This window comes from Phocoena phocoena, chromosome 18, assembly GCF_963924675.1.
Source record: "Phocoena phocoena chromosome 18, mPhoPho1.1, whole genome shotgun sequence".
In the NCBI taxonomy this organism is placed as follows: Eukaryota; Metazoa; Chordata; class Mammalia; order Artiodactyla; family Phocoenidae; genus Phocoena; species Phocoena phocoena.
The window spans coordinates 12,625,265-12,641,712 of NC_089236.1; the positions used below are offsets into that span (position 1 = coordinate 12,625,265).

General features: G+C 37.3%; 1 protein-coding gene across 3 annotated transcripts in view; it reads right to left on the reverse strand.

Moving 5' to 3' along the window:
* Positions 1–268: 268 nt before the first annotated feature.
* The window catches only part of ALG5 (ALG5 dolichyl-phosphate beta-glucosyltransferase), a 33,277-nt gene continuing 17,097 nt past the window's right edge, over positions 269–16,448 (reverse strand). For all 3 annotated transcript variants that reach the window (XM_065895973.1, XM_065895971.1, XM_065895972.1), the window contains 4 exons: positions 15,129–15,188; positions 9,574–9,725; positions 2,572–2,657; positions 269–472 (listed from right to left, as the gene is read on the reverse strand). In XM_065895973.1, coding sequence (XP_065752045.1) covers positions 357–472; positions 2,572–2,657; positions 9,574–9,725; positions 15,129–15,188 — 414 coding nt within the window. In that variant the 3' untranslated portion in view covers positions 269–356. The remainder of the gene's footprint in view (positions 473–2,571; positions 2,658–9,573; positions 9,726–15,128; positions 15,189–16,448) is intronic.

The window sequence follows — 16,448 nt, forward strand, 5'->3', positions numbered from 1 at the left end:
CTGAACACCTATATGATTGTGGTTTATATTTAAGTTCATGAGAATAAGGCACTTTAGAGTAAGAATAATAGCTTCTGTCTTCTGTTTAAAAATTGTATTTCTCAGAATCATAATGATAATTAATCTAAACGAATAAAATTGCTAAAGCAAAAGAAAATCTGACTTTTGTTACAAACACCTTAAAAATTTTTGTGTCCAAAAGAGGTATAAAGATTTGTACTGCTGGAGTAAATTCTTTAAAATTATCAAAAGGCATACAATGGAACAGTTTTATTCCAGCTTTATTTAAAATTTTAATTTCAAGTGAAATAATGTGACACTGATGGATAAGAATACAACCAAAGATGGCAAATAACCTAATTCACTTTCCTGGTTTGTTCAAGCCTCCAGGCACCCGTCAAATATCGAAGTCGTATAAGAAGTAGGTCCTTGCCCATCTGTAGCCAGCTCCAAAATGGAACTAATTTAGAACCTGCAATTTAAAAATAAATATATTTTCAGGAAACATAACAGTTTAAAATTGTATTTTAGAAGTCACGACCTTTGTGAGCTTCTAGTCACCTTAATTTAACTTACATTATTTATATTATATATGTATGTCTGTTAAACAATTCCTTTGTACATTTAAAAATGATTTTTGGGGGCAAATCTTCATGTTTTACACACTGCTTTTCAATCTCATGTACTACAGAGAATAAGATACACCTCTATACATAATACAAGTACAGATTAATAATCTGAGATAAGAAAGCCAAGACAAAAACCCAACTTTTATTCTAATTCTACCAAAGGCTCTCAATCAGATAAAATAAATACACCTTAGCTATAGGCCATCTTCTTGTCCAGTGGTTGTCAAATGGCAACATGCCAAGTGTAGCTGACTGCATGAGATCTGCCTCCTTGAGCATGTCTTAAAAGCTTATATTCCTTGATTTTACCCCTTGGAATTGTTTTTTTGGTAAGTCAGAAGCAGACCTGCCTTGCCCTCCAATCTCAGGTAACTGGCATGCTGGATGGTAGAGTGAAGTGGTAAAGACCACAGGACGATCACTGACAATTTCCAGACTGAAGCCCAAATGCTCTAGCTTCTTTCTCTGTTCCTTTCTTCCCACCCCTCCCCCGCACCACAAGCTTTACTGAGGTGTAATTGGCAAATAAAACTGAAATGTATTTAAAGTGTACAACGTGATGATTTGATAGCTGTATACACTGTGAAATGATTACCACAATGAAGTTAACACATCCACCGTAATTAATTTAAATCATGGATAAGAGATTTAAATATCTTCAAAGCCAAAGTGAGTGGTTTCTCTAAAAACAACAAAAACAAAACACCTTGAAGTGAAATAAAACTTGGGAGGATCTAAACCATGAGAATTTCAGATGGCCCTGCTCTAGTGGGGAGGCACCGATCGTATATGGCTGAGGGTTTGGGGATGATTAACAGAAAAACTGCTAAGTGCTGGTTATCGAGATTTAACACTCAACTCTCTGAGAAATGCAAGTGAGCAACTGATATAAAATGAAAAATATTTTTACTTTTCCCCACTTCAACTTCCCATAGAGTCTATGCTGGGCACAGATCAACACAGACACATCCACCGAGCTGATCCTAACGAGTCTGAGGCATCCTTTCACCTGCTTCCCATCCCGTTTGATCTAGGCTGCTACTGTGGAGGTGAGTCAAACCGCTGTAAACTCAGTATGACTCAGCAAGACTCCAAGAGGTCTACATAGCTTGTATGATTTCCAGACGGGTTCTTAACCTTCTTCTGTCCCTAAACATGTGAAGTTGCTTACTTCAACAGTGACTTTTCAAGAGGAGGCCATGCTTACCTGGGGGAGAGGTGACTTTGAAAAAGTCTCCAGTTAACTGCTCCTACACTGTGAATTAATTTAGGATCATTCTAAGGTAAGCAAAGGAGAACAATAGAATATATTTTAAATTGTAAACAGTGAGCGCTGTCTAAGCTTTTCTGAATAGAAATTATTCGGAAGTATGACAGATTTCACATTTTAAATCTTAGAAATCTTTACATTTTTGGATATGTGTACAGATGCCAGTTAAAAATCGGCTGTGAATGGATTATGGACATTTGGAGTAAAAACAACTAATTCCTTATTTAGCTTTGCACAGTGGTTTGTAGGTACTCAAAACTCACTGAGTAATGAAATAATACTAAAAAAAAACTGGTATTACAAACAATAAAGTTTATCTGAAGACTATTCACCTTGCTTCTAGCCTGAAATCACCACGATCCTGTCTACTGTACAAGTTTTTATTGAGTTGCTTAGGCAAGCCAGTAGGCCTAATGAAGACCCTAAGAAGAGACTTCTTCTCTTAGGAGAAGAAGGCATTTACAGAATGAATTATGGGCTTACAGAAGGCAGTAAGCCAGCTGGAGGAGGGTGGCAAGGATTAGTAGGCAGTACTTACTGTCTATGAAACTGCCTCTGAGTTAGGACAGCTGAGCTGGGGTGACAGTAAAGCCAGCTGACTTCACTGGACAACTGTATGGTCTGACGTCTTCCCCCACTTAAGATCAGCTGTAATGTAAACAATATACTCACCTTCAATTTCAGTCCAGTTGACAGCAATTTCTGCTATTGGGATCTTAAAGAACTGTGCTATGTAAAGCAGTTCTACATCAAATGCCCTGAAATAGAAAATACATTGCTATTTATTTTTAAAAAGACAAACAGAGTGTAATTAAATCTCTACTTTGGCATATTTTAAAGAAGCTTACACAGCAGATATAAAAGCTTATATTGTAAAGTGAAGGCCAGATAAACATAAGGTCAAATAAAAGCAAAGTAGTTCAGGAGCTTCAAGGCAAATAATATAACATCGCGTGTCACTGCATAACATATAAATGAGAAATATGGCGTCTCTGTCACAACTCAGAAACTCTCAGGTAAAAATGGCCTCCTGGGCTCCAAGAGAAAATTAATCCTGGAAATGTTCAAGATTGATGGTTTTCAAATCCCAACCTTAACTAGCTCAAGAAACAGAACTGATCGCATTTTCAACTGATTCAGAGAGCTGGTAAAACAGAACCTTGAGAAGCACTAGGAGAAAATGTTCTCAGTCACTTTAGAGCTGCTTGATTACATTCTTCTACCGCCAAAGAATCAAGGTTTCTTTTCTAAGTACGGGGTCCCTGTGGCCTGCCTTCCCTCTTCCCCTCCCCAGTGCCGTCCTGGCCAATACAGTACTGGCAGCTGGCGGAAGTGAAAAGCCAGTTTAGGCTGGCCTGAAAGGCCTCGTGGGTATAACTACATATATACATAGGAATTAGATACGTTGTCTCATTTTAACATACACTTAAAATCATCTCTAGCCTGAATTCCCAGCTCAGCCTTCCTTCTACCTAGGAAAGACTCTTTCTTAAAAAGCTCCTCTTCAATCAGCCCTTTGGTTTTCGTCGAATCTGCTTTCCTTAACATTTTTGAATCCTGACTTAGAAGTTTTCCTGGATTTTTACAAAATTCTCTCAACCAGTCGCTTCCTTTCACTGGCATTAAACTCAGAAAGAGAAGCACCACTGCCTGTGCTGCGCTTCATGCTTCTACTTGTCTCGAAAAGCACTGAAGTCTTTCACTGTTTTGCTTTCATTCTTGAGACATGAAACGCCCCACTTTCTAGACTGCATGGAACACACTTCAGACTTCCCAGGCTTGGTTTTAAGATATGAGCACAAACAAGAAAACGCCTAAAATCCACTTCTATCTGATTTCCCTGATTCCAGACAATCTGAATTTGGGAGTTTTGTTTTCTTGGCTACAATACCACCACCATCCATTATGCAACTAGTTTAAATCCCAAGTGTTTGGATAATTCAATATGAAAACTATTTTTTTTTAAACACTTAATGCTTTTCCTTATCCTAATAAAATATTTACCTAAGATGATAAAACCATCTACAAAAGTGTTCTTTGTGTTTCTAAAAGGACTAAGTAAAACTTCCGCTAAGTAGAATTGTGACACTCGTGAAAGAAGGAAATAATTTGAATATTAACCCTTAAAACTTTCCTTTAACATAAAACCAAAAAGTTACCTAATGGGCTGCTGAGTAATGCTAATTAATAATCAGATCAAGATTATTACGTATTTCTCCAAAGATATCATATAGAATTAGTGACTCATCAAAGACACAAAACAACATAAAAATGATGAATGAAAAGGAGTGGGGTAAAAAACCACTGATAAACTGAAATACAAATTAATTTTTTTATATTAAAAAAACTGAAAGGGCTATTCATCTTATAAACTATTATTTTTATTATACACTTCTCCCCTTAAACATTTTAGAAGACATGAGATGTTTATTTAAAAAAACACCCCCAAAACAACAAAAAACCACAAAACAAAAACTGCAGTTTGTATCACCATATTACAAATAAGAGACCAATCTGTTACCAAAGGAAACATTATAGTTAAAATACCAAGTACTTCTGGATGGAACCTTATGCCAATAAAGAGAAGCAGCATAAGGGTTATTCTCCAACTGAAATGACTTCTTGAGTTTTGGTAAATGTGGGGAGGGCAGAGGCACCACGTTTTCTTTTGTTATTCAGTTCCTGATACAGCTGTTACCTCAGGAACAGATGTATTTCTGAAGAACAAAGAGTGTGTTGAGACTCTGCTAAACATGGCACACACACACACCCTACTGCTCCCTCCTGAAATCCCACTAAAATTAAAACGACAATGATGGGATAACCATACGAGAACAAAAAGAGGAGAAGATGAGAGTAACAAAAAATGTGAACGTTGGAAAGTAGCTAGACAAGTGGTAACTAGAAAGTAGACAACGGCAGAGGGAGAAGCCCAGAGCAGGTTAATGGGCACCACAGAGCCCCCGAGGCTCAGGCATCAAGGGCCCAAGTGACCTCTGTAAGTGGAGGTGCAGGTGGGCTGCAAACCGGAGGGCTCACTGAAAATCTGTATGAGATTCTCCTTTCTTCCAGCCGGTTCTGTGAATGCTGGCAGCCAGGATCATATTTCTTAGGCAGCAAATTGAAGGATCCCAATTTAGTGAAAATGACCAGCCCCAAACATAGTGAGAGCTGGGAGTTACCCACACAAAATGGCCCCACTAGTTTAATTTGTAGTGAAATCTATCAGTCAGTCAGAGTTTGCTGACCACGCACCCAGCTGCTGATGAGCTAAAATTTTTAGCACCACACTAGATATCTGAGGATAAACGTTAATGATAAAAGCAAACATAAAGAAAAAAAGTGGAGCAACAGAAACAATGCAAGAAGAAAATAAAGTGTTAGTGGAAGCTACTGTAGTCATGAAACAAGAACAGATTTAGAAAAATGAATACTAGAATATAAGAATTGCAGGAAATTGAGGTTTTGATAGCAGAAATAGAAATTTAAAAGGAGGGTTAGATGATAAAATTGAGGACATCTCAAAAGAAGAAAAATAGGAAGAGGGAGAGAAAATAAAATGAAAGGATCAATAGGGAAGCTCTATATCTGTTTTATAAGAGAGAAGAGAGAAAAGACAGAGGAGATCATTGAAGAAATGAATAAAGGACATTTCTCAGAACTAAAGGACATGGGTTTCCAGACTTAGAGGGCCTCCTGAGTACTCAACAAAATGCATGAAAAAGAGCCACGTTAAGTCGCTGAATCATGACATTTCAAAACACTGAATAAAAGGCTTCCAAAGTGGGGTGGAAAAAACATGCCATAGACAAGGAATCAAGATTAGATTATTGACAGAAGTGGGCTTTCCCACAGAAACATTGATGCCAAAGACAACAGAGCAATGCTTTCCAAATCCAGAGGAAAAAGGATTTCCAACCTATAACTCTTTCTCCAGCTAACCGGTAAACAAGTATGAGGGTAGAATCAAGGCATGTCTCTACATGTGGGGTCTTGCAGTGTCTTTCTCATATTTTTTAGGAGGTGTAAGAGAGGTGTGCTCTACTAAATTAGGATGGAAACCAAGGAAAACAAGATCTAGGACAGGAGCTGCAGCAGGCCAGGACACAACTAGAAAGAAAGAGCCAATGAGAAAGGCTTTCCATCTCCAAGAAAAAGATGGAATTGAGGCATAATCTGATGTGTCTGGGAACTTATGCTTCTGTCAGAGAGTGAGGACAAGTGTTAGATCCACGGTCAAGTAATGCCAGCAAAAAACTCCAGTTATTACCTTTAGAAAAACAAAAAGTACTACAACTATGTGGGTCATATAATCCCATTGCATGCTACGGCTCAAATTTGAATTCTCTTTACCCAGCTATAACGATCAATGCTGAGCTAAGCAAACATTATTTTAAAACTGTATTAGGAGCATATCTGTGGAGGGTGTACAGGAGTTTAAGAGAACGAAATACTTGTCCATTGATTTCCTATTGTGGAAATTAATATCTAAAACTGAAAAACTGAGACGTAGCTATGCAGACCCATTGTTTTCAATGTGAAAGCAAACACCACAAACAAGCAGTAAAGAGATGAAAGTGACTAGAGTGAGGGAGCAGGAATGGGGGATGGACGGAGATGGGGCAAAGGACAACTGTTTTCTTGTTATAAGCCTGATGGAATGACTTTAAATTATAAATATGAATAACATTGATTAAAAATTTTTAAAAATTCACTAGAAATACATTTCAAAGAATCCATTTAAAAAATTATTCATAAATTGGGTCAAATTATACCTTAACATTAAATGGAAAGAATTTAGGTGAGGTAGAGTTCAGAGGATGGAGATTTTATATACATATTTATATTTAATATTTAACGTTACCCATACTCAAGTAATTCGGAATCAAAGAGATGCCTGTAGTCTTTTAACTTCAGCAGTACAGCGTATACCTTGAAGTGTTTTAATACCTAGAAACTCTACTTGACTTGGATTCCCTGAAAGTTACGAGAAAAATTTCTGTGAATCTTTAGAACAAGTCCTCTTAAAAAAACCGTCTAAGAAGACACATATGGAAATGAGTGGATGCACAATTTGGTTTCTAAAACTTATGCTGCATAAGAAAAAACAAATCTGCTCTTTAGTCTTTCTTGATTGAAGTGAAGGAACAGAGATGTTTAAATAAAGACAATGAAACATAACTGTGGTGAAGGGTATACTGCTAATCAGGTTCTCCTTTATGGGCACAACATAAACATAACTGGACCCTAAAGAGAGATGTGAGAGGCTAAAATTTTAAGGTCAATATTATGCCAATCAAATTGCAAATAAATAATTAAAAAGGCATGCACATGAACATAAAATTTAAAGAAGAAAAAAATAAAAACATGTTTTTTAACTTAAAAAACCCATAAAACCTTGAAACAGTGCTGGCCAATACACTAGCCACATGTGGCTGGCTGCTGGGCAACTGAAATGTGGCTAGTCCGAATTGAGATGTACTGTAGGGTGAAGACACAGTACAAAGAAAAGCATGTAAAATAGCTCAGTATTTTTTTCATACTGAGTGCATGCTGAAATGACTACATTTATATTGTGTTCAATACAGTATTAAAATAAATGTCACCTTTCTTTTTACTTTTTAATGTGGCTACTAGAAAATGTAAAATTACACATATGGCTTGCATTTGTGTCTCATATTATATTTCTGTTGGACAATGCTGCCTTACAACAATCCTGACTTAACAACAGTCCTGATAAGGAAACTTCATAATTTTTAAGTCATCGACCCTAACCCTAATGTTCTCCATTTTTAAATCCTTCCTTTTGAACTACAAAGAACCTAGCTCTTTGACCATAGATGGAGACATAACAACTGACTGAAAAATATCTAATGCAGAGGGAGGACTTTATTTCTAGAGTGGCTTAATAAATAAGATCCTCTGATTTTGGAGTCCATTAACTATCAATATATTTTATTCTTTAACATAATAGAAACATGCATCTAGAATTTAAAACCAAATATACATTACTTAAAAAATTTTAATCTAGGAAAGAAAGATTCAAAAACATGTTTGATAATTTTAATTCTGAAACTACAGTTTCTTTATAGTTATTTGGGAAGATTATATGACATCTCTTTCTGCAGAGATAACAAATCTTTGCAAATAGACACATGAAAGTTATAGAGACTATAAAAATGAACATCTACTGGAATAATTATGCAGACTCCCACCATGAACAGAATTCACACAGAACCCGGTACTGACAGTAAGTATTCTTTCAACAGTATTTACTGAGTACCTATGATGTGCCAGGCACTCTCTTTGCTATACAATAAGCAAAATCAGATGGGATTCTTGCTCTTGTGGAGCTTATGTTTTAATAGAGAAAAAGAAACATTACACAAATAAAACACTACAGATGTGACAGGTGCTACGAGAATGGCTTATGGCACTGCAGCAGCATACAATCAGGGGCATCTGATCTGGTATAGAGAGTGAGGGCAGGTTGTCCTAACGAAGATCTGAAGGATAAGGAGCCCTTGACGGAGGGGCAGTGGGTGGTGAGAAGGAAGAATCCGCACATGGAGACTCAGGTGGGCCAGACCGTAATATCAATACTGATACTGCCTATTGGTATCCCTCTCAAGGCCTTGGAAGGCACTGAAAGGCAATGGGAAGCAGAAGAGGTGCATGACTGATCACTTCTAATTTCTGAAGGGTCCCCTTGGACTGCAGCATAGGAACTGATGTCTTGGATTGTGGTGAAGATGAAGAGGAATGAAGGGACATAAAAGCTCAAAACAACAGGCCTCGGTCATGGGCTGGATATACGGAGGGGCTGTGGGGAAGGCTGTAATGACTCCAAGGTTTCAGGCTTCTATGTGACTGTTATTCCCTAAACAGGCTGGGAGCCGAGGCGAGGTCTGGGACAAAGAGAGGCCGAATGCTGCTGACAGGTTCATTGAGACGGTAAGTCGTCATCTTAAACATGACCATTGGATTTAATCATAGGAGGGTAACTAGATGTTTAGATGGGAGGATGGGTGAGGAGTGAGTGGGAAGCGAGAAGATGGGGACAGTGAATATGGACCACTTTTCCAAGAAAAGGTTCACTGTGAAAGGAAAGAGGGCTAGAGTTGAAGGGGTGCTGGGGGCAGGGGTCAATGGAGAGGGTGTTTTTCTAATGGCAAGAGAAATTTAAACTTGAAAAAACTGATGGGAAAGATGTGGTTGAGAGAAAAGGCTAAATACACAGGAGAGAAAGTAAGTGAACAGGATTGGGTTGTTAGAAGGTGGAAGGGGATGCAGAGGTCCAAGGATTGGTCTTAGGCAGGAGAGGGAACTTACTCCTGCAAAAGAAAGGAAAGAAGAGAAAGTGGGTACCCTCTTCTGCTTTGGTATGTCTGAGCTTTTTCTTTGAAGGAAAAAAAGGAAGCTTAAGGTAACAGGATGTTTTCAAGCCTCTCAATTTATACTGTCTACAATTAAGGTAAATATATAACTTTATACCCTATGTTTGGTTTGAGATAAATAAGAACCAAACCTGTAAGGGTACAGATTAAGTTTACATATATAAGTGTCAATTTTGTTTAAACCTGGATGTTCATTATGGGACTACAGGGCTGCTGCCCATTACCTGGAGAAACTGCTGTATAAGATACACCAGACACATTCCGGTTAGGAACCTACCATCGTTCAATGTGGAGAGATGAAAACGTCCGTGACGCTGCTTCTCGAGTTAATAATTTGAACCCACACTGTGTGTCCCTGATTCCTTTGACACAAAGGAACCACACCAGAAAGTGGAACCCATACATGAGAAGAGTACGGAAGTAAGAACGCTGAAACAAAGACAAAATATAAATGACTTTTCTATTTATCTATAAAGGAGACATTGAAAACACCTGGCTGTAGACAACTGCAACTTAATACTTAATTGACTGGGTAGATCTCACACATGAACGCCATTGTTCCATTAGCTGCACTGGCAAAGTCTATTCTAGAAACTGTGAGGACGCCTAATGCTTGGAGCTGGACAGAGGCTAGAAAAGTAGTTACTCACTTCCTGGAGGTGGAGTCAGACAAGAAGAATCACAGTGCCTATGAGAGTCAGGGCTTCAGTGCGCCAGAAATGTACCACAGCAGTTGGAGGGCTGCTCTGAGCCAGGAGAACATCTCATTCACCTTATATTTTGTGCCCCAAACACATTTCCGTTTCAAAAAAAGGTGAGTTACCAGAATATCTTGGAAAAATGAAACACTAAGATTTCAACCTGAAGTATGATACCTAGCTAATGAGGATGTGATAGAAGAGGTACAGCCGAGTGTCACAGAGTAGAAAGGACTTTGAAACAAAAACCCAGTGTCTCTAACTATGACAGATATTTCTGATTAAATATATTTTAACAGGAAAGTTCTTTAATACTTTGGATATTAAACTTAAGTTGTCTAATCCTATCTGAGAATTCACTATTGTTATTAGTCATTATACATGACACAATTCCATTATTCATTAAACAATGCAAACTTAAAAAAAATCATTAACTATCACTGAATTCAAGACTTCCATATTTAGGATTAAAAATATATAAGATCTCTTAGAGTTTTCTATAATTATGGTAATAGACCCATGGAATGATATATTACATATGCACATAAGCAAACCAGTAAAAGTCTATGCAGAATATTTAATATCTTATCCTACTAAATAAAAGTCCTTTCCTCCTTTGGGATTTTCTTTTTCATTATTGTAATCTTTAGTACTGTTCTTCATTCACATGTCTTTTTCTATCACCATTGAACAAAATCATGACTCAACAGTGAAAAAATGATGGGAGAAAAGCCACGGAGCTGAGCAGGCCTATATTTGAATTCTGGCTCCATTAATAATTAGCAGGCTGTGGGCTTACCTGGTGGTGCAGTGGCTGAGAATCCGCCTGCCAATGCAGGGGACATGGGTTTGGGCCCTGGTCCAGGAAGATCCCACATACCGCAGAGCAACTAGGCCCGTGCGCCACAACTACTGAGCCTGCGTGACACAACTACTGAAGCCCACGTGCCTAGAGCCCATGCTCCGCAACAGGAGAAGCCACCGCAATGAGAAAGCCCGTGCACCACAACAAAAAGTAGCCCCCACTCGCCGCAACTAGAGGAAGCCTGTACGCAGAAACGGAGACCCAATGCAAACAAAAATAAATAAAATAAATAAATTTATTTAAAAAAATGATAAAAAACAAAACAAAACAAAAAAGATTAGCAGGCTGACCTTGAACAAGTTACTTCCACTCTCTAAATCCCACTTTGCTCATCTAGAATGAAAATGCCTGCCTCACAAAGGTAAAGTTTAAATGAGATAATATTAAAGGCTTTAACCAAGTGTTTGGTACAGGAAGTAACAGAAACTTAATAAAAGCTTTTAATAAGGGAAGAAGGCTTGAAAGCTCACTTTAACCTCCTGACCACAGTTTCACTTGTGTATTAAATAGGGCAAGAAGGGAAGGAAGAATAAAATACTTATCTATAGGGTACATAAAACAAACTCTTTGAAAAGCTCTAGCACTTATCACTGATCACCTAGAATCGTTAATTATGTTTTGATGTAAGTATGTCTTACCTCTCTAAGCAGATAGGGCAGAAACCTCATCTTAAAATACTTTGGGAATCTCACAACAGCTTGCTCAGTGCCTTTCATTTAAAATATTTCCAATAAATACTGGTTGACAGATTAAATCTCCAAAAGAGCATTTATGCTTAGGAAAGGAACAAACAGAAATCAAAAGACAGAAAAATAAAAATTGGGCTTCCCTGGTGGCGCAGTGGTTGAGAGTCTGCCTGCTGATGCAGGGGACATGGGTTCGTGCCCCAGTCCGGGAGGATCCCACGTGCCGCGGAGCGGCTGGGCCTGTAAGCCATGGCCGCTGGGCCTGCGCGTCCGGAGCCTGTGCTCCACAACGGGAGAGGCCACAGCAGTGAGAGGCCCATGTACCGCAAAAAAAAAGGTAGAAAAATAATACCTATAAACTATTCTCCTTGAATGATTTTTAACATGATTTAGATGAGCTTACTAGTAACCAAATGAAAATATTCATGACTGCTTTTGCTTGGATGTTAATAGATTTTTGTTTGTTTTAGGATAATGGCTATTTTTTTAAAAAACAGAAACATGTTGAGTTCACGTGAGGACTTTAACTTATTTCATTTCTAACATATTGAAAAGCATAACAATATAATCTACAAACAACTGGAACTTTCTTTAATTTTTAAAACTTGGCAAAATATCTTAGAATTTAGAAGACATCTAAAAACATACTACAGGATAGACTTATTTAGTTAAATGAAGGTAACAAAGTCATAGAATAGCATATGAACTTCTGAAGTAGATATTTAAAAACATTCACTGCTTTAATATTAACAATCATCTCTAATGTTTATGAAGTGTAAACAAGGAATTCAGGTGAAATTTAAAGCTGACTGGTAATTTTATTATCTCAAAAAGAGAAGTTAAAGAAGTCCTAAGACTTAAGCAGACTCTTCAAAAAAAAATCTAAAGAGATCAAACAAACAGTAATGGATTCTATTTTGAATCATTTAAAAATGAAAGTTTGAGAATACCCAGACAATATAAACATGACTGTTTTAACTGTTATACAGAACACATGGGCATATGAACACTTTTAAGGATGCCTGAAAGACTCCAATGGTGCTGTATCATGCATGTTTGTCTTCCAAGAGAGCAACAGAACAGACGGTGAGATTAACTGAGAATATGTGTAAAGGTATTTAGGACAGATAAGAATGAAAACTACACAGTTAGGCTACTGAAGTTGCTGTTTACTATCTTGGTTAATTAATACTTTTATAATTTTCTCACTGTCCACAGATCGATCACCATGCAGGATTTATATTACCTATGGCACATTAAGAGAACACCCTAATGGCTGAGAAGTGGAAGGCCACGCCACACTTTCTTGGACACGTGGCAGATGGTTGTGTTGCCCCTTGGAGATGACCTTCTATAAGACAGGTATAGTTCTGTGAGAATCACCTGGACTTGAACTACAAGCCTACTCAGCAGGAGTTATACATAGCATCTGCAGAGGACAACTGCTGATCTCTAGTCAGTGGACCAGTTTACCCTTTCTTTCTAGAGTAGCAGCCTCTGTAGGGTCCAAAAGCACTATGTCAGTAACTAAGTTTTACAGATGGAGGAATGGATGGATAGATGACAACATAAATTATAAACGCATAGATCCTGGAATAGATCCTTTGATGACTGGTTAAAAGCATCACTAGGTAAAAGAAGGTTCAGACCATAGCACAGCCTCATCTTACTATTCTGGAAAAAAATTCAAAGAGTTTTCAACCAATGGAAGTTCTAAGTGAGAGAATTTGCACCGTTAAAAACAAAGTCAAAAACCACAGTTCTTTTCTACTGCCACCAACAATACAGGTCCCAACTATTTCTTGCCTAGATTACTTCAACTGCTTCCTAATTACTGCCTCCTATTTCTCCAACCCTTTTTCCTTTCCAAGTAGATAATCCTCTTTTCCCCTATCTATATATATATTTTAAAAAAGGACCAAATTTACTCACAAAACCCTTAAATTAACATCAGTCTATTTTCATTAAGTGTTTTTTACACAATTATACTGTATTTACAATATCATGCTGTTTTTTTCTCCATACAACCTAATATTTTAGTATTTCCCAACATGATTATACAGTCTCCATTATCATCTATTTTATCACTGCATGACATTTCGTCCAGGGGAAATATGTACACTTTCTAGTGTTGGGATTTAGTATTTTATAGTTTCTAGTATTTCACAATGATAAATAATGTGCTGAACATTTTGCACATGCACTTTTTCTTTCCTTATCTCTTGTGTATCAGTAAAGTGATGAAGTTGGACTAGCTAATCTCTAAACTCTTTCAGTGTTAAATTTCTAGGAGTTTGATTCTCTATGGTTAACAGATTAACCTTTTTGAAACACCAATAACAGTCCATAGGGTTATAGAGTTACATTTGGACTAGATGCTGAAGATGTTAAAATTATTTATTTCTTAAAAAAAGGAGGGGCTTCCCAGGTGGTGCAGTGGTTGAGAGTCCGCCTGCTGATGCAGGGGACACGGGTTCGTGCCCTGGTCCGGGAAGATCCCACATGCCGCGGAGCCTACGCGTCCGGAGCCTGTGCTCCGCAATGGGAGAGGCCACAACAGTGAGAGGCCCGCGTACCGTGAAAAAAAAAAACAAAAACAAAAAAGGAAAGTTCAGGTTTCCACATTTGAGCAAAATCCTTAAGGGATTTTATGAGTCTGCCATCAGTATATCTTGGGGAAAAAATGAGAATATTTTCATGTCCTACTTCAGAATCACTAAGGGAAAGGTTCAATCTTTTATTCCACTGGTTCTCAAACTCTGGTATGCATAGGGTGACCTGGGAAACTGTTAAAAAGGCACATTCCTGGTCCCGTGGCTAGAGTCTGACTTAGTGTCTGGGATTGGCCTAAGAACATGCATTAAAGAAAAAACAGACAAACAAACAAAACACCCCAGATAATTTTGACCTTGCACTGAAAATATGGCTTTATTCTTGATCTACTTGACCAATCTAGTAGATGAACTGTTAAGAATATAATGGACAATTACGGAGCTTGATACATTAGGTCTACGTTTTCAAGTGAAAAAATAATTAAAATAAAAAATACTGCATAAAGTAGTTCCTTATTATATTTTTTTCCTCAAAGTTACTCCAGCTTCTTAGCCTGATCTGTAAATTACAACCTGAAGAAGTTCATGTCTTCAGTCAATTTTTTGAATATACTAAAAAGGGCAGTACAACTTTACAAATCTGAAGGTATAATGCTTTTCTAAGAGGAACAGTTAAAAACAAATTTAAACTTTGAATAAAACTTAAAATATAGTACTTAAGTATGCTGACATGAGAAAAATTAAAGGCAAGTTGATAGGTTCAAAAATGGATCATTTGGAGAAATTTGCCTTATATAATAACTGAATGGGGACTCTCTTTGTGTCTTAAAAAAAGAGCTGCTTGTATCCAAAATCAAAGTGAAGTCTACATCCTCCCTGTATACTCATGAAAAAAAAAAAAATCAATTTCTGAATATGCTAATCCTTTCTTCTGAAAGGAACCTCATCTTTATGAGATTAAGTATGAAAGCTTATCTCATGCTAATGTATATGTAAAAAAGGAGAAAACTGATCCATGATGAAAGCCTCACCTGAGCAATTGATTCTTTTTCCAAATGAGCTCGAGATCCACATGCAATAGCCATTTGATCCTGAGGAAAAAAGCAGTGAAATAAGTATCATTAATAAAAATATTTATTTTCAATGTGAATACCTCATTTTTTAGAAACTATTTTTTAAAAAAGTAACATTAAATATCTTTAAAGATTTACTGAGGAATTCAGAATATGTACAACTTAAACAACTCTAATTGTATTTACCAAGATGACACTATTCAGGGCTAAATATAAGGGGCATGCATTATTTCAAAAGTCATATATTTAAGTGATTTTTCTAATTGAAAATACTGTATCAATATAATTATAAGAAAAAGTAGTAGTATTAGAAAGAAAAGGGTTATCTGTAGATGGTATGATTTTATATATAATCATTACATTATGGAAACCCAAGAATATCAACTGAAAACCTACTACAAACAATAAGAGAATGTAAAAAGATGAGTGGGCACAAGATGAATATATATATAATATTTTAGCCTTCATATGTACAAACAGTGATCAGAAGATATAATGGAAGAAAAGACAGTATTTATAACATCAATAAGAAAAATCTATAAACTTTACAAGAAATGTGGCAAGATCTAAATAAAGATATAAATGCAACCAAAAGAAACAAAAAAATCCAGCCACAGAGGGCATGCCATGACCATGGATGAGAGGATGCACTGACAGCACTGAAAAGGCAATGCTCATTAAGCTAATCTTTAAATTTAACGCCATACCAATGAAAACATAAAAATAACTTTTCATTGATTTAGACAAGCTGATCTGGAAGTTAATATTGAAAAATAAAGAACGAAGAAGAGCCGAGAAAATTCTAAGAGTGACGAAGGACTAGCTCCAGAGGATTTAAAAATACATCATAGGGCTTCCCTGGTGGCGCAGTGGTTGAGAGTCCGCCTGCCGATGCAGGGGACATGGGTTCATGCCCCGGTCTGGGAAGATCCCACATGCTGCGGAGCGGCTGGGCCCGTAAGCCACGGCCGCTGAGCCCGCACGTGCGGAGCCTGTGCTCCACAACGGGAGAGGCCACAGCAGTGAGAGGCCCGCATACCGCAAAAAAACAAAAAACAAAACAAAAACTCAACATTTATAGTAACAATGCAGTAAATTGGGTTAGGATTAGAAAAAAAGATGACATCAGAACTCCTTTCCTTTTCAGAGGACCTGGATTTACAAGAGGAAGGTTCAGATTTTTTTTCCAGTGTATGGTTTGGTTCACCCCCTGACTTTGGCTGAATCATTTAACTTTTCTTTGCCCCACCACAGAATGACATATAGGCAGCTAACAAT